The 26,013-nt window shown below is 40.4% G+C and overlaps 1 protein-coding gene across 3 annotated transcripts in view; it reads left to right on the top strand.

Moving 5' to 3' along the window:
- LOC122542515 (transient receptor potential cation channel subfamily M member 1-like) overlaps positions 1 to 26,013 on the top strand; it is an 83,011-nt gene that overhangs the window by 51,882 nt on the left and 5,116 nt on the right. Inside the window, exons 20-27 of one of the 3 annotated variants that reach the window (XM_087982213.1) lie at positions 1,073 to 1,201; positions 5,562 to 5,813; positions 8,149 to 8,341; positions 9,083 to 9,103; positions 9,997 to 10,141; positions 10,608 to 10,798; positions 17,293 to 17,425; positions 21,239 to 22,470. In XM_087982213.1, coding sequence (XP_087838339.1) covers positions 1,073 to 1,201; positions 5,562 to 5,813; positions 8,149 to 8,341; positions 9,083 to 9,103; positions 9,997 to 10,141; positions 10,608 to 10,798; positions 17,293 to 17,425; positions 21,239 to 22,470 — 2,296 coding nt within the window. Of the gene's footprint in view, positions 1 to 1,072; positions 1,202 to 5,561; positions 5,814 to 8,148; positions 8,342 to 9,082; positions 9,104 to 9,996; positions 10,142 to 10,607; positions 10,799 to 17,292; positions 17,426 to 21,238; positions 23,229 to 26,013 lie in introns of those variants that run through there. The other 2 variants (XM_043680330.2, XM_043680329.2) reach the window with 2 other exon arrangements.

The following is a 26,013-nucleotide window of genomic DNA, read 5'->3' as shown; positions in this document are numbered from 1 at the left end:
GGCAGCAGTGCCAGCCACTGAGCCACCATGCCACCCCACGTACATCCCATGAATGAAAGAAAAAGAAATCCTACACCAAGCAATATAATTAGCAGCTTGTTCTGTACATGCATCACCCTCTGAGTGGAAAACGTTGTCCCTCCAGTCCTTTTTAAATCTTCCCCCTCTCACCTTACATTCTGCTCTCTAGTTCTGGACTTCCCTACCCTGGGAAAACACCTTGGCTATTCACCCTACTGATGCCTCTCATGATTTTATAACCTTCTATAATGTCACCCCTCAGTCTCCTTTTATCACTTGCTGCTTTGCAACTATGGGGAAGATGGATGACTTACCTAGCCAAATGGATTCTTACCTTGTACCAAGGAATATTTAACACCAGCCTTGCCCTTCCCTGAGCCAGATCTCTGTTACAGTGATGTCATCATATTTCTACTTGAGAGTATGCGCATGTAATTCCCCAAACTTCTTGACTAGACCCTATGCATGTATGCAGAGTAACCTTGATTTAGACTTTTGGCGCTTTCTCTCCTGCTCCAACTTCACTCATTGACTTACTATTCTTTGTATTAGTGCTATGCGTTGCTTCAAGAATGTGTAGGGGTATATTCCATCAGGGACTCAGATGACACTTGAAAAGGAAAATTTAGCATGACCATGAGGAAAGATAATGGTGTCGGACTAATTGATAACTCACAGACTGGCACAATGGGCTGAATGGCCTCCTGTATAGCAAGATGCTATAATATTGTGGACAAGGGATTGAGGATTTGTGGAATGTGGGAATGTTAATCCATCAGAAAATTGCAGAAGTGCTTGCCCCTCATAAGCCCTTATCCTAATCACTTTATTTTCGAATTATGATATTTTGAAATTCTGCTTTAGATATTTTAATGGAATTGTATAGTACAGAAGGAGCTGATTCAGTCAGTTGTGCTTGCACTGGTCTTTATTGATACAGTTCCACTCCCTCTGATATTTCAGCTTGCAAATACACTTATTGATCTTTGTACGCCCTGTGAAATTATAAATACTCCTTATTCAAAAAGCATCTTTGTCCATTCTTCCACAGATGGCATATCTTGCTTACTTGCTGCTCTACAACTATGTAATACTGGTGAAGATGGATGGCTTGCCCTCGATTGCAGAATGGATTCTCATCTCATATATTTTGATGTTGGCTATTGAGAAAATCAGGGAGGTGAGAAAGCCATATCATTTTATTATTTTCAAATTTGAGCTTTCAGTTATGGTATCCCCAAAATGGGGATCTCTATTTCTGTACTTTTAACCTTAACAGGGGAGAATGTAAAGGGGAAGAGTAACTTTGGGAAAATGTCATTGACCATGCAGAAAGGTCACTGGTTTTGGAGGGAGTGACACTGGTCAGTTGGAGAGGTCAGTTTTGGGGCAGTATATGTCTTGGGGGTTAAAGATCACTGACCACAGGAGAAGTCAAAGGATGTAGCAGAATGGTCATCAGCTGAAGTGAAAGGTCACTAATCCATTGATGGTTTCATTCGGTCTATTAAACTCCAGTAATTTTCTGTAAGGACTCTGAGAAACCTGTCCCATTTGTATGCATACTTTTAGGATCCACCCCCTCTGTCTTTACAAGAAAAATTCCAAGAGGATGATTCACCATCTGTGAATAATGAAGAAGGTTAAAGACAACATCAAACTTAATGAAAAGGTAGATAATTGAACAAATTCAGGTGGAAGGAGATTGGACAGAATATAAAAAAAGAGCAGGTTAAGTAAAATTTTAAAATATTACCTATAGCTTTAGAATTAGAATCCCTACAGAGTAGAAACAGGCACTTCAGCCAAACAAGTCTACACCGACCCTCCGAAGAGTAACCCACCCAGACCCCTACCCTATCATCTTATATTTACCACGACTAATGCCCCTAACCTACACATGGGCAATTTAGCATGGCCAATTCACCTAACCTGTACATCTTCAAATTCTGGGAGAAAACCAGAGCACCCAGAGGAAACCTATGCAGGCACAGGGAGAATGTGCATACTCCACACAGACAGTTGCCCAAGGCAACCACTGAGCCACCGTGCTGCCCCATGAAAAAGATCAATGAAGATGGAAAAAATAGAGAATGAGAAAAAACTCGCTAGAAACATCAAAAGAAACAGTAAGAACCAATATAGATATTTAAAAACAAAAAAGAGTTTTTAAAGTTAACATTGGATAATAACTAGTGAGTCTGGGAAATTAACAATGGAAAATAAAGGGCTTGTACACGAATTATTATTTTGCAACAGGTTTCACTATAAAGAAATCCAGTAACATCCCATATCAGGAAATGGAAGGGAGGGAGGAATTAAAGATAATGATAATCATCAGAGAAGAAGTACTGAGCAATTGTTGGAACTGTGGCTTGACAAGCCCCTAGGTCATGATGGACTACATCCTAGGGTTTTAAAAGAAATGGCTAGTGCAATAGCTGATGCATTGATTTTAATTTTCCAGAATTCTCTTAGCATTTCCTTTAGGGAAGTTTCCATTAGAATGTTTCCATTCCTTTGTTCAAAAAGGGAGTTTGACGATCCTAACTGATGAAGGGCTTATGCCCGAAGCGCGATTCTCCTGCTCCTTAGATGCTGTCTGACCTGCTGCGCTTTTCCAGCAACACATTTTTCAGCTCTGAAGTTAATTATGGACAAGTCAGGTTGTAGAGAGAAATCTGACTGAATCGACCCATAGTTTTATGTTTTCAATTTGTGTACCATGGTTAATCACTGAACATATTCACAAGAGACTGTCAGTGTACTTTCAAGAAAAAAACATCAAAGTTAATAAGACAGAAATATTAAAGAAAATAATTTTACGTAATTTCAGGACAATTTGAATCAATATTATTACAAATATCAGAAACAAAAATTCTACCTTTTACCCTCAACAACAGCCTTATAGATACTCAACTCACAGTGAAGGGTTAACCTGCCTGCATTTTAAGTTCCTTGTTTAGTGGGTGCACCTGCAGTTGCTGCTCTCTGGTAAATATCTGCATTTGCTCAATGCTATCATCATTAGTTAATGCCTCTTCATGGGTCCTTTAAACAAACCACTAAAATGGCTCACATGCTTCTTAACGTGTTCCTTAAACTTATGCATAGAACAATCTTGTAGGAAATCTTAATTTGGCATTTTAAATCATTCTGTTTCTGGAGTGTTTCACTTACTAACTTGTAAGCCAATCAGGACTTAAGTTATAAGGACATGAATGATGGTATGATTGGAGAGGGTTATGTTAACATTCTAGGGCATGTCAATATTAAGGAGGAGGAGGAGGAAGTGGCGTTGGTGTTGGCGTTGGCATTGGCGTTGTTCGGTGTCTTGAAAAGCAGTAAGCTAAGTCCCGAGGGCCTGATGGGATTGATCCCATACACTGGAGGAGGGAAGAGAGGAGATTTCTGGGAGCTCAATAGAGATTTTTATATTCTTTTTCGCCGTAGGCAAGGTCCCAGAAAATTGGAGAATAACCATTGTAGTTCCCATTGTTTAAAAAGGGCAATGGGATAATCTAGGCAGTTATAGGCCAATGAACCTTACATTAGTGATCGGGAAATTATTGGAGAGGATCTTTAGGAACATGATTTACTCGCATTTGGAAAGGGCAGCAAAAGTCAGGACCCTAAAGGAGCGTTGATATATAGAGGGATCTTGGGGTGCATGTCCATCGCTTCCTGAAAGCGGAAGCACAACTGGATATGGTCGTAAAGCAGGCATATATCATGATTGCCTTCAACAGTGTGGGCACTGAGTATAAAAGTTGGTAAGTCGTGTAGCAACTGTATAAAGATTCAGTTAAGGCATATTTGGAGTATTGTGCACAGTTCTGATCACCACACTGTAAGAACAATGCAAAAGAGATTTACCAGGATATTGCCTGGATTGGAGTGTATTAGCTAGAGAGATTGGACAAACTTGGATTGTTTTCATTAGAGCATTGGAGGCTGAGGGCAACCTGGTTGCAGTATATAACTTTGTGGGAGACATAGGTGGGTGGATAGTTGGAGTCTTTTTTCCCAGGGTGGAAACTAGGGGACGTGGGTTTAAGGTGAGAAGTGGAAAGTTTAAAGATGGTGTGTGAGGCAAATTTTTTGCACAGAATGTAAGGTGCCTGGAATGTCCTGCCAGGGGAGGTGGTAGACGCAGATATGTTAGCAATGTTTAACATGCATTGAGACAGACACATGAGCAGGCAAGGGATAGAGCGATTATGGATTGTGAGCAGGTAGGTGTGATTGGTTTAAAATAGCATCATAGTCAGTGCATACATGGTGAGCTGAAGAGCTAGTTCCTTTGCTATACTGTTCTGTGTTCTGCCCTGACTGTTTTGAAGACTGTCAAACAGCATTACTGATGTTGTAGGCTTTTCCCTTTGAATGGTGTGCTTCTCTCTAAAAGAAGCCTGTTCATTCTCTAACTTTCTGAATTGATTTGTTTTTTCTAAAAGGAAACTTGGTTCTGTCTTTGTTTCGAGTTAATAGCCCCTTTTTTTTCTTTCTTCTACTTTATTTTTCCCAAAGCAATGAACTATTTACCTCAAGGGTCTTTTTAAAATGCCACTTTGAAGTCTACTTTAGGAACCGGTATCACAATAATAGCATTACTATGAATATTCCTCACAGGAGAACGATCAAAATCAGGTACCTACAGGCCAGTTAGTTTAGTATCTGTCATAAGGAAGATGGGAAAATATGAAATTTTCCATTTTGGCAAGAATAAAAATGAATCCTATTATCTAAATGGCGAGTAATTACAGAGGGATATGAGTGTCTTAGTGCATGGTTCACAAAAGGTTAAGATACAGGTACAGCAAGTAATTAGGAAAGTTAATAGAATGTTAATGCTTATTGTGAGGGGAATAGAACACAAAAGTAAGAAGGTTATGATTCAGTTGTATAGGGGAATATTGTGTACAGTATTAGTCTCCTTATTTAAGGCAGGGTGAAAATGTGTTAGAAGCAGTTCTGAGAATGTTTATCAGACTAATATTTGAACTGATAGCTATGAATGGATTATCTTATAAAGAAAGTTTGGACAGACCAGCCCTTGTGCGCCAGAGTTTCGAAGAGTAAGAGGCAATTTGATTCAAATGTATAAGATCCTGAGGGAACTTGACAAGAATGACGTGTCAAGGATGTTTCTTCTTATAAGAGCATTTAGATGTAAGGACACTGTTTAAATTAAGGGGTCATCCATTCAAGACAGAGATGAGGCAAAAACTTTCCTCAGTGTCATGACACTTTCAGACTCCCTTCTTCAAAAGGTGGAGGAAGCAAGATATTTGAATGTTTTTAAGGCAGAGAAAGCAGGTTTGTGGTTATTTAGGATGAGGTGGGAATCTGGAATAATCGATCAGCCGTGATCCTATTGAATGACAGAGAAGGCTTGAGGGACCAAATGATCTACTGTTGCATCTAATTTGTATGCTCATATGTACTACATCAAACACACCACAGAAATTGGAGATGACATGTTTATGCCTATTGGGTAATAACAAATTCCATTCTTGTTAATTTATTTTTAAATTTAGATTCTGATGTCAGAGCCAAGTAAACTGAGGCAGAAGGTGAAAGTGTGGATGCAGGAATACTGGAATGTCACTGACATGGTGGCAATTGCTATCTTCAGCTGTGGTGTGTTACTGCGGCTCCAGAGTCAACCCTATATGAGCTATGGTCGTGTCATCTACTGTGTGGATATTATCATCTGGTATATCCGTGTCCTTGACATCTTTGGTGTCAACAAGTACCTGGGACCCTATGTGATGATGATTGGGAAAATGGTGAGTGAGCCCTCACATCTGACTCTCAAACCCTGAGAATCTGTACTTAAATCTGGAGCTAGTTTCCACTTCAGTGGCCGTACATTCTAATTCCTTTTAGTACAGTCAGAAAGAAGATAATTGAACTTTAATATGGAAACATGAAGAATGGGGCAGAGAATTCCCCTTTAAACCTGGATCAGACTCTTTTTAGATCATTCTCATTTCTTTGCAGAAAGACTTGGATATTGTACTCAAATGCAAATTGACAAAGTGTTGTGATTGGGTTCCCTCCACGCACTTTAGTGAAGCCACCATCTGCTGCTAGTTCTTTAAATCAAGTTCCACATCCTCCTTTCTTGATCCTGTTATGGTTTTACTATGCCTAGTCTTCATGCTAATCTGCTGTACTCCCCGCTTTAGTCCCACACAGTTGCTCCAGAATACATGTACTTCTACTTCCCTGTCTTCTACCATCAGCTTCTGTTTTTTTAATCTCTTTGCCTCTATCTCTGGAGTTTCTATAGACCACACAATTTCCCAACTTCAACAAATCCATCAAGTCTCTGGGCTGTGTTCTTTGGTATCTACCCCTTACTACTTACTGTCTGCTATTCACTGTTACCCCCCGCCAGTCCCCCCCCCCCCCCGCCCCGCCCTCAGTTTTCTTGGGGTGTTTCTCTGTAGGAGAAGTACCTTATCAAAGCAGATTGTGGAGGAGGTTAAAACTTCTGTTGCAGGATTTGTAGAACCTTATTCCCAAGGTTGTACATCTCCCTGTACTTGGGCAAATGATGACCTGAAGTCATCAGTAACCTCTAATCGAGTTGTGATCAGCAGAGGGGAGGGAATGTCTCAGTAACTTTCCCAGGGTCGGGATGTGTGGAGGTTGAGTTGAAGATGGTTTGGAAAACAGAAAATACTGCAAATACTCTCGAGGATTGAGTGACCTGTGAAAGGAATAAAGTGCAAAAAGCAAACGTTGGAAATATGCAGCATCCATCTTGCTGTTTGCAATGAGAGCAGTCATCTCAGGCTCCTATTCCCTGTCTTGGTCTCTGGTCCCTCTTTTGGCTCCAGTTTCCAACAGTCTAATATTCTCTGGGTGAAGTAGACAAGGAACATGGTAAATACAAACAAAATACAGAAAGTACTGTAGCTGTTTCTGAAATTAAATGGCCAGCTACTGAAACTGTTAAATCAGGGTAGACGAGGAAATTCTCTGCTTCAGATTCAAACATTTCCTGAAGAAATTTTATGGAATATGATTTTAATTCCATGATTTCAAAGGGAATAGCTGTTCCATCTGGTCCCACTTTCTGTGCTGTAGACCTCTATGATTCTTCAGAGTCTATCATTTGCTTTCTTTTTCATATATTCAGATTTCTAACAACTGTTGCATTTATGTTAGCATTTCTTTTAACATTGCAATGGTGTTCAACAATTTAAATTTACAGAAGTGAACTGAAGTTACTGAAGAATTGAAATCTGCACATTTACTGCCATTGTTTCATTTGCTGATTTTAATTTGAATAACAGAAATGAAGAATTAATTGTTTTACTCAGGCAGAAAATCAACATATGTGAATGCTTCAAATATGCTGTACAACACTGACTATAAAGATTGCCATGGGTGAAATAATAGGTACTGAAAAGAGGGTTTGGCATCAATAACAAAATCTGCTAACGCATGTTGAACCGTGTGTGCATCTGGTCAGTTTTATGTTGTAGCTCCTGCTGTATATAGTAGACAGCCATCATGGAAAGAAAAATTGATCCCTTTAAATGCAAAAATCAAGTCATTAACTTACATTTATTCCATCAATCCATGTACAATGTAATAGTACAAACATTACACTTTTTTAAAACTCATTTACGGATGATGGCATTGCTTGATAACCAGCATTTATTGCCCATCCCAGCAGGCAGCTAAGAGTCACATATAGGCCAGACCAGGTAAGGACAGCAGTCTCCTTCCCTAAAGGACATTAATGAACCAGATGGGTTTTTAATCATAATCAACAATGGATTCCCGACGATCACAGGCTCATGATACCAGATTTTTATTGAATTCAAATTCCATCTTCTGCTGTGGCAGGATTTGAACTTAGGTCCCCAGAACTTTACTTGGGTTTCTAGGTTAAGAGTCAGCAATAACACCACTGGACCATTACCTCCCCTACAAACATACTGGCAAAGTTTAGGAGTGGGGTCTGGTCAGTGTAAGAAAAATTGATACATTCGATTAGAAGTTTTATGAAGACTTCAGGTTTCCTGTCTGACATCTTTATGGTGATGGTTGCTCTGTGATATAATGCATCTTTGTGATGGAATGACTTTCAGTGTTGTTTTCCAGATGGTCGACATGCTGTACTTTGTGGTCATTATGCTAGTGGTCCTGATGAGTTTTGGGGTGTCAAGACAGGCCATTCTACATCCAGATGAGGAGCCTTCCTGGAGATTAGCCCGGAACATTTTCTACATGCCCTACTGGATGATCTATGGAGAGGTGTTTGCGGATCAGATAGACCGTAAGACTAGAATTTATAGTAAGACTCCGTTTCCTGTTTCCTTGGGCAAATAATAAATATGAAAGCAGCCAAGCTGATGTCATGGGTTACTGCCATTGTTCATGTCTGAAGCAGTAACATCCTGACATATTGTGGGCTGTTCCACCCAGAGCCACCCCTTTATCCAATCCCTGTCACCGTGCATTTCCCTGGATACTATAAGCAATTTAGCATGGCTGATCCACCTATCCTGCATGTCTTTGGACTGTGGGAAGAAACCAGAGCACCTGGAGGAAACCCATGCAGACACATGGAGAATGTGTAAACTCCTCACAGATAGTGCCCAAGGTGGGATCCAATCTGGGTCTCTGGCGCTGTGAGATAGCAGTGCTAACCACTGAGCCACCTTTAGCCCAATCTCTCAATATCAAAGAGGAAAATACTTCAGATATTTGAGCTCCTTCTGAAAATCTATGGCAGCTTTAAAATTAACTGCAAAATGTTGTCTGTCACATCTAATCTTTGCATTCATGGACAGTAAAACTGGGTTGTCAATATGTAATATGAAAAGTCAGAATTTGAGAGTGTCCATCTCATTTAGTATTTGCTGATTACAGTCTCTTGGCCTGTACTCTCTTTATTTCATTCCCTGGGACTGCAAGGTTTTGTTATGAATATGTATGGCAGGAATTCTTGCTTGTGACATTGTGGAGATTTGCTCTCACTGTCTTCCTTTACTTTCTTAATTTTTGCTCCTGCTGTGATGAAATCTTGAACCAGTATACGCCATGGAAATTAATCGTAAGTGTGTGACTGTAGATGCTGTTAAATGACAGAAGTAGTCTGTGTGTATTATGGGTATGATGTGACGATGTCTAGTTTCTGTGTTTGTGATTTTATGTTTGCTTGTTACAAAGGCTTGGCCATAAACCGACCAGATTTGACTGAGCCTTTTTTGTTCATTATTAAAGTTATTTTGATCTTTAAAAGGCTGGAATTCAGCAGTTACAGGGGCTAGCCAGATTGATTAAAGTTGTTCCAAGTTGGCGAGGGCAGTCTGGCTGTGAAGATTTTGTAGTTTATGCATTTGTTCTATCAAACGCAACAACATACATGATTCAGTAGCCTCATAGGTTAAACATTTCCAGTTTTCTGTAAAATTCAGCAATGTTGTGTGAGTTGCTCATAAGTTGTGACTCACTTCAAGCTACTGTCTAGTGTGGGCAACTTAGCCCATGTTCACACATTCCACATATAGGGTTGCAGGTAGCCATCCAGAGTGGGTGTGGATTTGTGTCAACATCTGTGTCTGCTCACAACTGCACTTATCAACCCCCTCCAAATATCTACCACAAATCTGCCCACATAGGCCTGACCCCTCTGCTTTGGCAGGTATTACCCTAATCCCCTGTGGTTTGGGAAGGTGTAACCTCACTCCCAGTTTGGAAAACTGTGACTTCCTGCAGTTTGGAAAGTTGTGACCCCTTTGTTCTGGTCATTCTGTGCCTCAATCCTCCGTGACAATGCGAATGGGATCTCTGCAGTTTCTCAAGTGATAAGGGACAAACAACAATTGGAGTGGGGTCATGTTCCCTGAAATAAAATGAATCCATTCAGTGAGATAGGGCATTGAGCTTGTGTTGGTGCACCTTGTGTTTTCTGTGTTAAACTGTGAGGAATTTCTTCCCCTGTAGCTCCTTGTGGAGAGAACCTGTTTGATGATGATGGGAAGCGGCTCCCTCCCTGTATCCCTGGGGCCTGGATTATTCCTGCTATCATGGCATGTTACCTTCTTGTCGCTAATGTCCTGCTCGTAAATCTGCTGATTGCTGTCTTCAAGTAAGAATCGGAACAGTTAACATGTTCAACTTTGCAACCATGTAGTAACTGATGGTTTAAAGAAACTGCAAATTATAATCAGCCATGTAGCAGCTGACAATGTCCTTCCTGCTGTCTTCAATGTTTATGAATCATACTGCTGTGAACATTCCTTTATTATTCCTTTAAAGCTCCAGTCACCTTGCTCAAACTGTTCTTCATTTTCTCTGGATTGATATAAGGATTGTTATATTATTCCCTGTTTAATTTCTTTCTTATCCTGAGTTATAAAACTCTGTTATTCCCTCCCCCAAGCACTACCCTCCCTCTTGCTCCCTGTCTGCTTCCCTGCACTGGACTGCAAGTAACCTCCTCCCCTCCTCTCTCTCCTTCAATCTCTTCCTTCCCTCTTCCCTCTCCCTTGGACTATAGAACCTGCTCCTCCTGTGGTCTGTTTGTTGATTGGGATTTGTGTTCTGTTCTGCAGCAACACCTTCTTGGAGGTGATTTCCATTTCCAACCAGGTCTGGAAGTTCCAGCGTTATCAGCTAATCTTGACATTTCACGAAAGGCCTGTTTTCCCACCACCACTGATCGTCTTCAGTTATTTGTCCATGATTGTGCAGCAGTGCTGTCGCAGGAAGAACAAGGAGATGGAAGAACGCGATCGGGGACTGAGTGTGTACACTTTCCTCCTAATAATAACTGGGCCTTAAGCCCTGCCTGTTTCCAACCCCATCATTTGGATCTTCAACCAACTACTGTCTCCTAACCAGCAGTTACTGTAAACACCTTCTATCCCTCCCCTCTCTGAGATCTCAACAGTTACAAAGTCTGTATCATTACCTGAGTTACAAGCAAATCAGTGAAGGAATAAATAGATAAGGGAAACTGAAGAACCGTGTGGGAAAGAGGGATAGCAGTACTACTACTGAAAGGAAATTGGGATGGATTCCACCTGAACTGGAATCGAACCAGAATCTGAGTACAAAGGATGAAGTGGATGGTCACAACTTGTAAATGGAGTAGGGCTATGGTGGAAAAGATCATTTAGATAATAGCTCAAAGAAAGGATAGAAAGTAGAGTAATAGTTCAAAATTGTGCTTTTATCACTCTGGAAAAGAGGAAACTAAAAGATGTAAATTAATTTAAACAGCAGAGATAAATAAGAAATGCTTAAAGAACATATAAGCAGGACAGGTTAGGGTATGTGGCCAAATAAACAAATTGAATGAACTGCAAGGGTAAATTCAACTGGAGTCTATGAAATGGTAACTATTTCCAAAACATGGCTATAAGATGGTCAGGATTGGGAACTAAATTAATCCAGGTTAATAGAAATATATCAAATAAATATATCAGGTTATGAAGTCTACAGGCATGTTTCGGAAGATGCTAAATGGAGAGAAATAGCCTTTGTGATTAAGTATGAAATCAGTTTGATGATGAGGGGCAAGGGATAAGCTAGCAGTGATGAATCATGGGCAGAGTTAAAAAATAGAAAGTATAACACTATGATGTGAGTTTTACATAGTGCCCCTAACCAAACCTACAAAGTAGCAGCTGTGAAATGGTAGATTGCATAAATACAGACATGAAACAAGCACACAGAAAAGGCAGTGATCTTCAGACACAATGTTAACTTTCACATAGATTTGGATAAACAGACTAAATCATGTCAAAGAGAGTCAGTTTTCTGAATGTGTCTGAGGTAGTTTTCTGCAACAATATATATTCACAAACTGATAAAGAGGGCAATCCATTTAATATTTAGTGATGAGCCAAGTTTACTTCATGACTTGACAGTGCACAAATATTTATCTAACAGTAATCTGAATACGATTGAGTTCAATTATTTGAAAGGGTGGAGTAAATAACAACTTGAATCCTAGATTTAGATTGGGCTGTTTTCAATGAGATGGGACAGTAAACAGGAAAGGGGAGGCAATGGTCTAGTGATATTATCGCTAGACTATTAATCTAGATACTTGGCTAATGTTCTGGGGACTTGTGTTCAAATACCACCACAGCAGATGGTGGAATTTGAATTCAATAAAAATCTGGAATTAACAGTCTAATGGTGACCATAAATCCATTGTCAATTGTTGGAAAAACCCATCTGGCTCACCAAAGTCCTTTAGGAAAGGAAATCTGCCATCTTTACCTGATCTGGCCTGCATGTGACTCCAGACTCTAGGCAATGTGGTTGACTTTTAACTGGCAATTAAGGATGGTCAATAAATGCTGGCCTGGCCAAAGACACCCACATCCCAAAAGTAAACAAAAAAAGGGTAAATCTTTGAATGGAGAACATGGCAGAAGGCCTGTAGCAGTTCCTGGTAAGTAGGAAATATACAAAAAATGTCAGAGATAAATAAAAAGTCTAAAAACTATAAAAATATGAAATAAAAGGGAATTTGTAAGGGATATCAAAATCAAAACAAAAAAATGTCATTATAACTATATTAGGAAAAAAACGTTGGTCAGGAGCAATGTAGGATCTTAAACTGATAATGAAGGTACTGTCCACAAAAACAAGGAACTAATGGACATACTGAATAATTAGTTTGAATTGGTCTGGTAATTATTTACATTTGAGTCAGAGACTGCTATGGCCAGATACCCCAGAAAAACTAATATTTGGAACAGGTCCACCCAAATTACTGTAAGTATAATAACTGTAATAAAGAAAATAATGGTGCCAATGAACAGATGGCTCATATCTCTCATTTTAAAAATAAATTAGTGAGAATATTGTTGCTGCCTTAACAATAATCTTCTAAAGTTCTCTTGATTTGGAATCATGCTTTAGATTGAATTATACATGCTATTCTGCTATTTAAGAAATATGAGAGAGTAGAACTAGGGAATTAGAGATCAGTTAGCCAAACATCTATTGTAGAGAAATTACTAGAATCTATAATTAAGGATGGGGTGACTGAATGGCTTGAAAACATTGTGATAAAGGACTAAAGCGAAAGCCTGATAATATTTTAATTAGGTTTTAAAATGCTATTCATACAGACTTTCAGAAGAAATTTGATAAGGTCCCTCTCAGGAGACTACTTAGTTGAGGTTCATAGAATTAGAGGCAAATTATTGACCTCATCAATAAATTGGTTGAACAACAAAAGATTGATCAAGGATAATGGACAGGATGTGACTATTGATGTTCTGTAAGGATATCTGTTGGAGCCTCAACTATTCACTGTATTTCTTAATGACTTAGATGATGGGTTAGAAATCCACTGATCCAAATTTGATTATGATGCAAAACCTGATGACATTAGTGATCTGGCTGAAGAAACTGAGAGCATTGTTGTTAAGTTTGCAGATGACACAAAGATAGGTGAAGGGACAGATAAGGTTGAGGAAGCAGTGAGGCTGCAGAAGCACTTGGACAGGCTATGAAAGTGGGCAAAGAAGTGGCAGATGGAATACATTTTGGAAAGTGTGAGGTTATGCGCTTTGGTAGGAAGAATAGAGAAGATTATTTTCTAAACTGCGAAAAGCATCGGAAATCTGAAGCACAAAGAGACTTAAGAGTTCTGGTTTAGGATTCACTTAAGGTTAACATGCCGGTTCAGTTGGCAGTTAGAAAGGCAAATGCAATGTTAGTATTCAGTTTGAAAGAACTAGAATACTAAAGCAGGGATGTACTGCTGGGGTTGTATAAGCCTCTGGTCAGACTGTGTTTGGAATATTGAGGAATTTTGGACCCATATCTAAGGAAGGATGTGCTGGTGTTCGAGGAAATCTAGAGGATGTTTGCAAGAAGTTGTGCGTGGAGTCCAAAGAGATAAGAGAGGTGCTAAATGAATATCTTTCATCAGTATTCACAAAGGAAAAAGACAATATTGTTGACAAGAATACTGAAATACAGGCTACTAGACTACATGGGATTGAATTCATAAGGAGGAGGTGTTAGCAATTCTGGAAAGTGTGAAAATAGGTAAGTCCCCTTGGCTGGATGGGATTTATCATACGATTCTTTGGGAAGCTAGGGAAGAGATTGCAGAAACTTTGGCTTTGATCTTTATGTCATCGTTGTGTACAGGAATAGTGCCAGAAGACTGGAGGATAGCAAATGCTGTTCCCTTGTTCAAGAAGGGTGTAGAGACAACCCTGTTAATTATAGACCAGTGAGACTTACTTCTATTACGGGCAAAGTTTTGGAAAGGATTATAAGAGATAGGATTTATAATCATCTAGAAAGGAATAACTTGATTAGGCATAGTCAACAGAGTTTTGTGAAGGATAGGTCATGCCTCACAAACCTTATTGAGTTCTTTGAGAAGGTGACCAAACAAGTGGATGAGGGTAAAGCAGTTGATGTGGTGTATATGGATTTCAGTAAGGCATTTGATCAGGTTCCCCACAGTAGGCTATTGCAGAAAATACGGAGGCATGGGATTGATGGTGATTTAGTGGTTTGGATCAGAAATTGGCCAGCTGTAAGAAGTCAGAGGGTGGTGGTTGATGGGAAATGTTCATCCTGGAGTTCAGTTACTAGTGCTGTACCTCAAGGATGTGTTTTGGGGCCACTGCTGTTTGTCATTTTTATAAGTGACCTGGATGAAGGCATAGAAGGATGGGTTAGTAAATTTGTGGATGACACAAAGGTCGGTGGAGTTGTGGATGGTGCTAAAGGATGTTGCAGGTTACAGAGGAGCATAGATAAGTTAGAGCTGGGCTGAGAGGTGGCAAATGGAGTTTAATGCAGAAAAGTGTGAGGTGATTCACTTTGGAAGGAGCAACAGGAATACAGAGTACTAGGCTAATGGTAAGATTCTTGGTAGTGTGGATGAGCAGAGAGATCTGTGTCCATGTACATAGATCCCTGAAAGTTGACACCCAGGTTAATAGGGTTGTTAAGAAGGCATACGGTGTGTTAGCTTATATTGGGGGGATTGAGTTTCGAAGCCATGAGGCCATTTTGCAGCTGTACAAAACTCTGATGTGGCCGCAATTGGAGTATTGCATATAATTCTGGTCGCCGCATTGCAGGAAGGATGTGGAAGCATTGGAAAGGGTTCAGAGGAGATTTACCAGAATGTTGGCTAGTATGGAGAGAAGGTCTTATGAGGAAAGACTGTGAGACTTGAGGCTGTTTTCATTAACGAGAAGAAGATTAAGAGGTGACTTAATAGAGGCATACAAGATGATCAGACGATTAGATAGGGTGGGCTGTGAGAGCCTTTTTCTTGGATGGTGATGGCTAACACAAGGGGATATAACTTTAAACTGAGGGATGATAGATATAGGACAGATGGCAGAGGTAGGTTTTTTACTCAGAGTAGTAAGGATGTGGAATGTCCTGCCTGCAACAGTATAGACTTGCCAACTTTAAGGGCATTGAAATGGTGATTGGATAAACATATGGATGATAATGGAATAGTGTAGGTTAGATGGGCTTCAGATTGGTTTCACCAGGCAGCACAACATCGAAGGCTGAAGGGCCTGTACTGATTTGTAATGTTCTATGTTCTATGATTCTGGGAATGAAGGGCTTGTCATATGAGGAGCGGTTGAGGACTCTGGGTGTCTCCTCGATGGAGTTTAGAAGGATGAGGAATGATCTAATTGAAACCTACACAATACTGAAAGGCCTAGAAAGAGTGAACATGCAGAAGATGTTTTCACTAGTAGGAGAGACTATAACCTGCGGACACAACCTCAGAGTGAAGGGATGACCCTTTAGAACTGAAATGAGGAGGAATTTCTTCAGCCAGAGGCTGGTGAATCCATGGAACTAATTTCTGCAAGGGCTTGGAGGGCCAAACCTTTGACTGTATTGAAGACAGAGATAGGTAGGTTCTTGATAGTAAGGAGATGAAGGGTTATAAGGAGAAGGCAGAGAATGGACTTGTGAAATATATCAGCTATGATCGAATGGCGGAGCAGACTTGATGGGCTAAATGGCCTAATTCTATAAAATTACATAGAGATATTGAAAAATAAATTTAATAGAGAAAACCGACAAAATGATTTTTGAAATGGTTTTCAACGTAGGGTAAATGTGATAGAACAGACTAATTTCTAAATGGTGCAAAGGTAGTAACTTTCAAGGTCCAAAGAGACTTGGGAATTCATGTACATGCATTATTAAAATGTCCTGAATATGTACAAAAATAATCAAAAAGGGGGATACAATTCTAACCTTCCGAGTTAAAGCCATGCTAGATGTATACAAAGCCCTGGCTGGACTATACTTGAAACATTGAGCACTACTAGGTAGCAAGATCTTTGGAAAACTATTTTGACAATGAAGTGAGTTCAGGATAGATTTACCAGTCTAAGAACTAAATTATGAAGAAAGATTACAGCAACAATCATCGTATTCCCTGGAAATTTAAAGTTTAGGAGCTAATTTAATAAAACTTTTAAAGATACTTCAGGAACAGATATTTCTGCTAATGGTCGAGTCTACATGGAGACATTATCCAAAATTTGGATCAGAAGTTTTGGGAATCAGATTGGGGAAATCTACATGCAAAGGGCAGCACACATTTTGAACACTGCCCTGCAAATGGCAATTGATTCTTGATCAATTGTAGTCTAAAAATTAAAAGGGATATGGGGGAAAGGTGGGTCTATGGAGTTATGCAGTGGATCAACTGTGATCTCCTGGAATGTTAGAACAGACGCAAGGTTGCTCATCTATAACTATTATCTTGTTCCCTGTCATCGAGTGGGATATGGTGGGGTAGTGGTAATGTATTAGTAATCCAGAACCCTAGGTTAATGTTCTGGGGACATAGGTTCAAATCTGACCATTGCAGGGAGTGAAACCTGAATTCAATAAAAATTTGGCATTTAAAAGTTAGCTAACAATTGTTATAAAAACCCATCTGGTTCACCAGTTCTCTTTAGGGAAGAAAATCTGCCATCCTTACTTGGTGTAGCCCACGTTACTCCATTCTCATAGAAATGTGGTTGACTCTTAACTGCCCCCATGGGAAATAAGTGCTGATCAGTCAGTGATGATTTCATCCCATGAATGAATTTTTAAAATCCTCTTCACTTTCCATTTCCACCTCAAAGAGAATTTTGCTGTGCTTGCATCTTTGCTTATTCAGACAATTAATATTGACTTTTAAACACCTTTTACTTCCATGTTCTTACCATGGATGTAGGAATAATCTTCTTTGTGTCCCCTTCCTTGTGACAGAACTAATCCTAAGTGAGGAAGAACTGAAGAAGCTGCAGGAGTTTGAGGAGCAGTGTGTGGAACAGTACTTCACACAGAAAGAAGATCAAGAACAATCATCAAATGATGAGCGGATTCGGATCACTGCTGAAAGGTGGTTGTTCATTTTGTTTCTAGAATAAATCTCATTATGTAACTTCTCATGTTGTGTTGTGCAAAATTTCTTGTTTCTGCTGATGATTCTTTCATGAATAGAAGGTGGGAACAATTGGACTTAATTCAGTTGTTAAGCTTGTTTTACCATTTTGTTAACTCTAGGCTGATCCATATTTAAACTTCATCTGCACACTTTTTTTTAAACCTCAGTAACTATCCCAAAAAAACCCTATTAATAAAAGCAAAATGCTGCAGATACTGGAAATCTGAAATACAGAAATTGCACATTAAGTTCAGCAGGTCTGGCGGAGCCTGTGGAGAGAGAAACAGAGTCTGGTTTGACTCTTCCTATCTATTAATCTCAGTTTGAAAATGTTCAGTTTGCTACCAACTCTCCAACAGCTTTTGACAATAAAGAATTCCAGCTTTGAACAAACCTTTGTGTAATTTAAATATTTATTGACATCACCCTGAGTCTCTTGGCTCTAATTTTAAGGTTGCACCTTTTTGTTCTCTACCACCCCCACCTGAGGAAATAGTTTCTCTCTCCTTCTTACCAAATCCTTCCATTGACTTAATCACTTCAATTAAACTTAATTTCAAACAAAAACAAAATGTTGGAAATATTCAGCTTTGGAGAAAACCAAAGTGGTATGTCCTCCACTCCACTTCCTTAATCGATAACCAGCTCCTTTGTTTTGCTGACAATCAGAGAGAGATTGTTGTCTTTACACCATGCCATTAAACTGTCTATCTCTTTCCTGTATGCCATCTTGTTGTTGTTTGAGATCTGAACCACTACAGTAGTGTCATCAGCAAATTTGTAAATGGAGTTACAGCTGAATTTGGTCACGTAGTCATGAGTGAATAAGGAGTATAGTAAGGGGCTGAGTAGTCAGCCTTGCAGGGTGTCAGTGTTGAGGATAATGTGGAGGAGGTGTTGCCATCTATCCACACTGATTGCAGTCTGTGGGTCAGGAAGTCGAGGATCCAGTTGCAGAGGTGAGAATAGAATCTTAGGCCTTGGATTTTGGAGATGAGTTTTATTGGAATTTTGGTGTTGAAAGTGGAGCTGAAGTCAATAAATAGGAGTCTGACTTAGGTATTCTTGTTATCCAGATGTTCACAGATGTTCCAGGGATGAGTATAGGGCCAGGGAAATGGTATCGACCATGGACTATTTGTGACAGTGGGTGAATTGCAGTGGATCAAGGCAATCTGGGAAGCTGGAGTTGATGCATGCAATTACTAATCTCTCAAAGCATCTCATAATAATGCATGTCAGAAACACTGGGCGATAACTTCACATGCTTCCACATTATATTCCATCTGCCACATGCCTGCTGACTGACTTCACCAGCTCTAAATCTTCTTGAAGCCTCTTTACACCCTCCTCGCATCCCCACTGAGGTCTGTGTGATCAGCAGGGCGGGATGCTCGTTGGAGGGTCTGTGCAGAATCAATGAGGCAAATGGCTTCTTACGGCATTGTAGGGATTCTATGAAAATATTACATTTGGTTCCCATAGTCACAACCTGGCAATATGAAATTAGCCCATTTATTCCCACTCTCTCTCTTCCTCCTGTTAGGTAATTCTCAATCCAGGCCAATTTAGTACTCAATCTAACCTTGTGTGTAGGACCTTATCAAAAGATTTCTGAAAATTGAAATACACCAGATCCACTAGTTCTCACCCATCTAATCTGCTAGTTGAATTCTCAAAAATACTCTAACAATTTTACAATAATTATTTGGTAGTATAGAAATTGACTTTTGCTGATGATTGACAGTTAACAGTAAAGCTTTGTTTAAATTTTAAACCAAACATGTCAGTAAAGCTTGGCAAGTAACTGTCAATCACCAATAACTGATACATTGGTGGAAATGTTGTCATAGACAATCAGAATCTGCTTGTTCACCAATCAACATTCTCCCCTCGCACATAAATTTTGGTTTTCATTTAAATTGATGTTCTTGGTAACGTCCTGGTTAATACAAAATAAAAACAAACTGTGTTTCCTTTTCAGCCATATGAGTTTAGATTAGATTAGAATAGATTACTTACAGTGTGGAAACAGGCCCTTCGGCCGAACAAGCCCACACCGACCCTCCGAAGAGCAACCCACCCAGACCCATTCCCCTACATTTACCCCTTCACCTAACACTACGGGCAATTTAGCATGGCCAATTCACCTGACCTGCACATGTTTAGACTGTGGGAGAAAACCGGAGCACCCAGAGGAAACCCACACAGACATGGGGAGAATGTGCAAACTCCACACAGAGAGTTGCCTAAGGTGGGATTTGAATCCAGGTCTCTGACGCTGTGAGGTAGCAGTGCTAACCATTGTGCCACCGTGCCGCCCAAATTCTGATAGATTTATCAAATGTGATTTCCCTTTCATAAATCCATGTTGACTTTGTGCAGTTCTATCATTATTTTCTAAATATCCACTTATTGTGTCATCTATCATAGATTCTAACATTTTCCCTACTGACTTCAGTCCAATAATTTTCTCTAATCTTATTTTTGAAAATAGTAGGGCTATATTTTCTGTCTTCTAATCTGCAGGTACTGTAAAGAAAATATACAATAAGGTTAATAATTAGCCCTTTCTAATGATATAAAACTGACCTATAATAGACCATTCTCTCATTAGTTCCTCAACATACTGTTCTAGAAAACCATCACATTTCAGGAATTTGTCCTCTATAACGTTCATGTTACCTAGATTTATCCAGGATTATTGTCTCATACTTGTTACATGCAACTAAAGTTTCCTGATATATTAATGACTTAGAGGAAAGTGAATACACTTGCACCAAACTTGCAAATATCTTTATAAGCTTCCCTATCCTCTGGTTTCCCACTGCCCTTCGCCACATTATATGCTTTCTCTTTTGCTTTTATGCTATCCCTGACTTCCCTAGTCAGCCATCCTCCCTGTACCATGCTTCTATTTCCTCTGGATGAATCTCTGCTGTGTCTCCTGAATTACTCCCAGAAACTCCTGCCATTGCTGTTCCACTGTCTTTCCTGCTAGGCTCCTCTTCCAGACAATTCTACCCAGTCCCTCCCTCATGCTTCTGTAGTTGCCTTTATTGTTACCTCGATTATATCTTATACACTGTGTCCTGTTTGTGCCTGTGCTGGAGATTTTAAAAACCTCTCCTGAGTTCTTTCGCAATGCATCGGCAGGCTCCATCAGGGTTCCCATCTGCCTTTGCTGTTTGTGTTCTGCAGACACTTCTTCCCTCTTAAATACACTCAGTGTTTGGGTGCTGAGCACCAGACAATTAGGATATTTGAATTTCGAAATCAAGTTAGAAGAGTTAAAAATCACGCAACACCAGGTTATAGTCCAACAGGTTTAATTGGAAGCACACTAACTTTCGGAGCATCGCTCCTTCATCAAGTGGTAGTGGATGAAGGAGCGACGCTCCGAAAGCTAGTGTGCTTCCAATTAAACCTGTTGGACTATAACCTGGTGTTGTGTGATTTTTAACTTTGTATACCCCAGTCCAACACCGGCATCTCCAAATCATGTTAGAAGAGTGTTCAGATGTAGCACTAAATTGAGAGTTAGAGATAATTCAGGCACCAGCTTCCTGACCCTGATTTAAAATTCAAGTTAATTAAATTTGAGTTTCTCTCTGCAGATGTTGCCTGAACTGCTCAGAATTTAGAGCATTTTCTGTTTTAATTTCAGATTTCTAGAATCTAAAGTAATCTTGCTAGAGTAAAATTGCAGTTATGCACTTCATTCAGAAACTGGATCTCATTGATGTGATAATTATTTTTCTGTTTCAGAGTGGAGAATATGGCAATGCGCTTGGAGGAGGTGAATGAAAGAGAACATTTCATGAAAGCGTCACTCCAAACTGTTGACATTCGATTGGCCCAATTGGAGGAATTCTCTGGCCGCATGGTCAATGCAATGGAAGTTCTGGCTGGTATTGATAAGGCTGAGCTAACTCACACTCGTTCAAGGTGTCCTTCAGAATGTGATGCCTCCTACCTAATCAGACAAAACAGTACCGAGGCAACCAGCATGTATCGTTTCAATATGGATGGAGATGACACTAACTTTGAAGACAGCATGGGTCTAATGTCTCCTTCAATGGGATCTCACAGGAAGAGTTATTCTGCTATTACTCCGAGAGATGAAAAAGAACTTGTAGAACAGAAAGTGAGCATGACACCAAAACACCGGTTTGGGTTCCACCAATCCTCCAGCTCCCGTAAAATGAGGGAGAAAAGCCTGAGGCTGGGAATTACACAGGACCCCAGGAATTTCAACTCATGTGTCGATATCTTTGTTTCCTCATCTGATGATTGTCTGAACCCACTGAACACAAAAGAGGAAGCTAATTACCAAAAGTTCCTGCATACAGCAGAAGCTGGGCTTAATGGAAAATTAGTAACAAAAGCTGGATCAGTAGGACGAACAAAATTGGAAACTCGTTTCTCGTTTCCCTTGGAGAAGGCCAAAACAGCTAATTATTTTTCTTCACAGACTTATAGTGCATGCCAGACCACAGTGGTAAAGTCTCGAAGCGTTGTCATTGGGTTAGAAGGTAGGGTATCTGGTCAAGAAGAAATCCAGAGTTCAGACAATGACTATATTATAGATCATGTACGTACTGTCAAACCCTCTTCTACAAAGACTTCAGAATGGGTCACTCAGTGTGACCATAAGTTTTATAAAAATCTGCCTGAAGAACAAGTAATGGTCGAAGAAGCCACTCCCCAAACATTACCATCCTCTCCTGAGACACTGGCAGAACAAAAACAAGAGCTGACAGATACAGAGGAGGACACTGACACTTCCAGCTATATCTTGGATCCCTGTATCTCTAGAGGAGAGCTACTAAGGACAGTTTCAAAGTCTAAGAACTTTCTAACAGTCACACCAGATAGATTCACCACCTCGAGGTCAAAGAGTCTTCATGGACATTGCAGGAAAACAGTGCCCATGATGGGAGAAAGCTTCAACAAACCAAAACAAGCATTCAGCACAAAAGATTTGCGCCAGGCATATGGTGAGCCCCGCCAGGTGTACAGAGAGCCCCGGCGAACAGGCAGCAGCCGAGCACCAGGACCAAAGAAAAAATCCACCGAGACCTTTTGCTAAAGGATCTCCCACAGCCTCCCTTTACCCAAAATCCTGGTTGTTATCAGATGAATTTTAATCCGCCATCTTCATCACATATTTGAGGCATCTTTAATTTCTTTTTTCCACAGATTTCTCTTCTTTCTTCCCTAAAGATCTTAACCTCAGTCTGGGAAAGATACAGGGCCACCAGAAATTTTCTGATAGTTCTGCCCTAGTAGAGCTGGCTTAAGGAGCCAGGAGACCCATTCTTGCTCCTATTACCTGTGTTTCTTAAGTGACCATTGTTCTGTGAGCCCATTCAATGAATTAAGAAAAAGTCACAGGAGTTGGATAAAGCTGCAAGACCATCATTTATTGCCCATTCCTCATTTCCCTTAAGAAAATTGAACCATTCTATCAAATTGGGGGGAGGGGACAAACTGGATGTTTAAGAAGGAAATTGGAGAGAAAGTTAGAACAAGGGAAGTCAAGAAAGACAACTGAATCAATGAGGCAGAAAACTCAGAAAGGGATCATGCTGTAAGGTTGAGTGAAATAGGAGTTGATGGGAAGGGTGAGGGCAGTAACAAATTAAAAATACTATACATGAATGCACGAAGCATTAGACATAAGATGGATGAGCTTGAGGCTCTTTTGGAAATTGGCAGATACGATATTGTGGGGATAACTGAGACGTGGCTTCAAGTGGACAGGGCCTGGGAAATAAATATTCAAGGCTACACGTGCTATCGTAAGGACAGACTGACGGGCAGAGGAGGTGGGGTGGCCATGTTGGTAAAGGATGATATTCAGTCCCTTGCGCGGGGGGACCGAGAATCAAGGGATGTAGAGTCAGTGTGGATAGAGCTGAGAAATAAGAAGGGTAAAAAGACCCTCTTGGGAGTTATCTACAGGCCCCCAAACAGTAGTCTGGATGTCGGATGTAAGTTAAATCAGGAGCTGAAATTGGCCTGTCGCAAAGATGTTACAACAGTTGTTATGGGGAATTTCAACATGCAGGTAGACTGGGAGAATCAGGATGGTATTCGACCTCAAGAAAGAAACTTTGTGGAGTGCCTCAGAGATGGATTCTTACAACAGCTGGTGCTGGAGCCGACCAGGGAGAAGGCAATTCTGGATCTGGTATTGTGCAACGAACCAGAATTGGTCAGGGACCTTGAAGTGAAGGAGCCATTGGGAAGTAGTGACCATAATACAATAAGCTTCAATCTGCAATTTGAGAGGGAGAGGGTACAATCGGAAGTGACAATTTTTCAGTTGAATAAAGGGAACTATGGAGCTATGAGGGAGGAGCTGGCCAAAGTTCAATGGTGCAATACCTTAGCAGGGATGACAGTGGAGGAACAATGGCGGATATTTCTGTGTATAATGCAGAAGTTGCAGGATCAGTTCATTCCTAAAAGGAAGAAAGATCTTAGGAGGAGGCATGGGCGGCCGTGGCTGACGAGGGAAGTTAAGAAACATATAAAGTTAAAAGAGAAAAAGTATAACATAGCAAAGATAAGTGGGAAAACGGAGGACTGGGAAGCTTTTAAAGAACAACAGAAGATTACTAAGAAGGAAATACGCAGAGAAAAAATTAGGTATGAAGGTAAACTGGCCAATAATATAAAGGAAGATAGTAAAAGGTTTTTTAGGTTTGTGAAAGGCAAAAAAATGGTTAAGACTAAAATTGGGCCCTTGAAGACAGAAATGGGGGAATATATTACGGGGAACAAAGAAATGGCAGAAGAATTGAATTGGTACTTCAGATCTGTGTTCACTGGGGAAGACACAAGCAATCTCCCTGAGGTAACAGTGGCTGAAAGACTTGAACTGAAGGGAATTTATATTTGCCAGGAATTGGTGTTGGAGAGACTGTTAGGTCTGAAGGTTGATAAGTCCCCGGGGCCTGATGGTCTACATCCCAGGGTACTGAAGGAGATGGCTCGAGAAATCGTGGATGCGTTGGTGATTATTTTCCAGAGTTCGATAGATTCGGGATCAGTTCCTGCGGATTGGAGGGTGGCTAATGTAATACCAGTTAGTCTGACCTCAATGGTGGGAAAGATGCTGGAGTCTATTATAAAGGATGAAATTACGACACATCTGGATAGTAGTAACAGGATAGGTCAGAGTCAGCATGGATTTATGAAGGGGAAATCATGCTTGACTAATCTTCTGGAATTTTTTGAGGATGTAACTCTGAAGATGGATGAGGGAGATCCAGTAGATGTAGTGTACCTGGACTTTCAGAAAGCTTTTGATAAAGTCCCACATAGGAGGTTAGTGAGCAAAATTAGGGCGCATGGTATTGGGGGCAAAGTACTAACTTGGATTGAACGTTGGTTGGCTGATAGGAAACAAAGAGTAGTGATAAATGGCTCCATTTCAGAATGGCAGGCAGTGACCAGTGGGGTACGCAGGGATCAGTGCTGGGACTGCAGCTTTTTACAATATATGTTAATGATATAGAAGATGGTATTAGTAATAACATTAGCAAATTTGCTGATGATACTAAGCTGGGTGGCAGGGTGAAATGTGAGGAGGATGTTAGGAGATTACAGGGTGACCTGGACAAGTTAGGTAAGTGGTCAGATGCATGGCAGATGCAGTTTAATGTGGATAAATGTATGGTTATTCACTTTGGTGACAAGAACAGGAAGGCAGATTACTACCTAAATGGAATCAATTTAGGTAAAGGGGCAGTACAGAGAGATCTGGGTGTTCTTGTACACCAGTCAATGAAGGTAAGCATGCAGGTACAGCAGGTAATGAAGAAGGCTAATAGTATGCTGGCCTTCATAACAAGACGGATTGAGTATAGAAGCAAATTCTTCTGCAGCTGTACAGGGCCCTGCTGAGACCACACCTGGAGTACTGTGTGCAGTTCTGATCTCCAAATTTGAGGAAAGACATTCTGGCTATTGAGGGAGTGCAGCGTAGGTTCACGAGGTCAATTCCTGGGATGGGGGGATTACCTTACACTGAAAGACTGGAGCGATTGGGCTTGTATACCCTTGAGTTTAGAAGACTGAGGGGGGATCTGTTTGAGACATATAAGATTATTAAAGGATTCGACACTGTGGAGGCAGGAAACATGTTTCTGCTGATGGGTGAGTGCCGAACCAGAGGACACAGCTTAAAAATATGGGGTAGACCATTTAGGACAGAGATGAGGAGAAACCTCTTCACCCAGAGAGTGGTGACTGTGTGGAATGCTCTGCCCCAGAGGGCAGTGGAGGTCCAGTCTCTGGATTCATTTAAGAAAGAGTTGGATAGAGCTGTCAAGGATAGTGGGGAATCAAGGGTTATGGAGATAAGGCAGGAACAGGATACTGATTAAGGATGATCAGCCATGATCATATGGAACGGTGGTGCAGGCTCGAAGGGCAGAATGGCCTACTCCTGCACCTATTGTCTATTGTCTAATTCATGTGCTCTTAGGGAAGGAGTTCCTGAGTGTTGAAATCTTCGAGGAGAAAGTGAG

Source organism: Chiloscyllium plagiosum, unplaced genomic scaffold (assembly GCF_037043375.1).
Source record: "Chiloscyllium plagiosum isolate Xiang-an unplaced genomic scaffold, Cpla_swu_hap1 HiC_scaffold_42, whole genome shotgun sequence".
Lineage (NCBI taxonomy): Eukaryota > Metazoa > Chordata > Chondrichthyes > Orectolobiformes > Hemiscylliidae > Chiloscyllium > Chiloscyllium plagiosum.
Note: the sequence above shows the minus strand (reverse complement) of the source record. Positions and strands in the feature narration are given on the sequence as shown.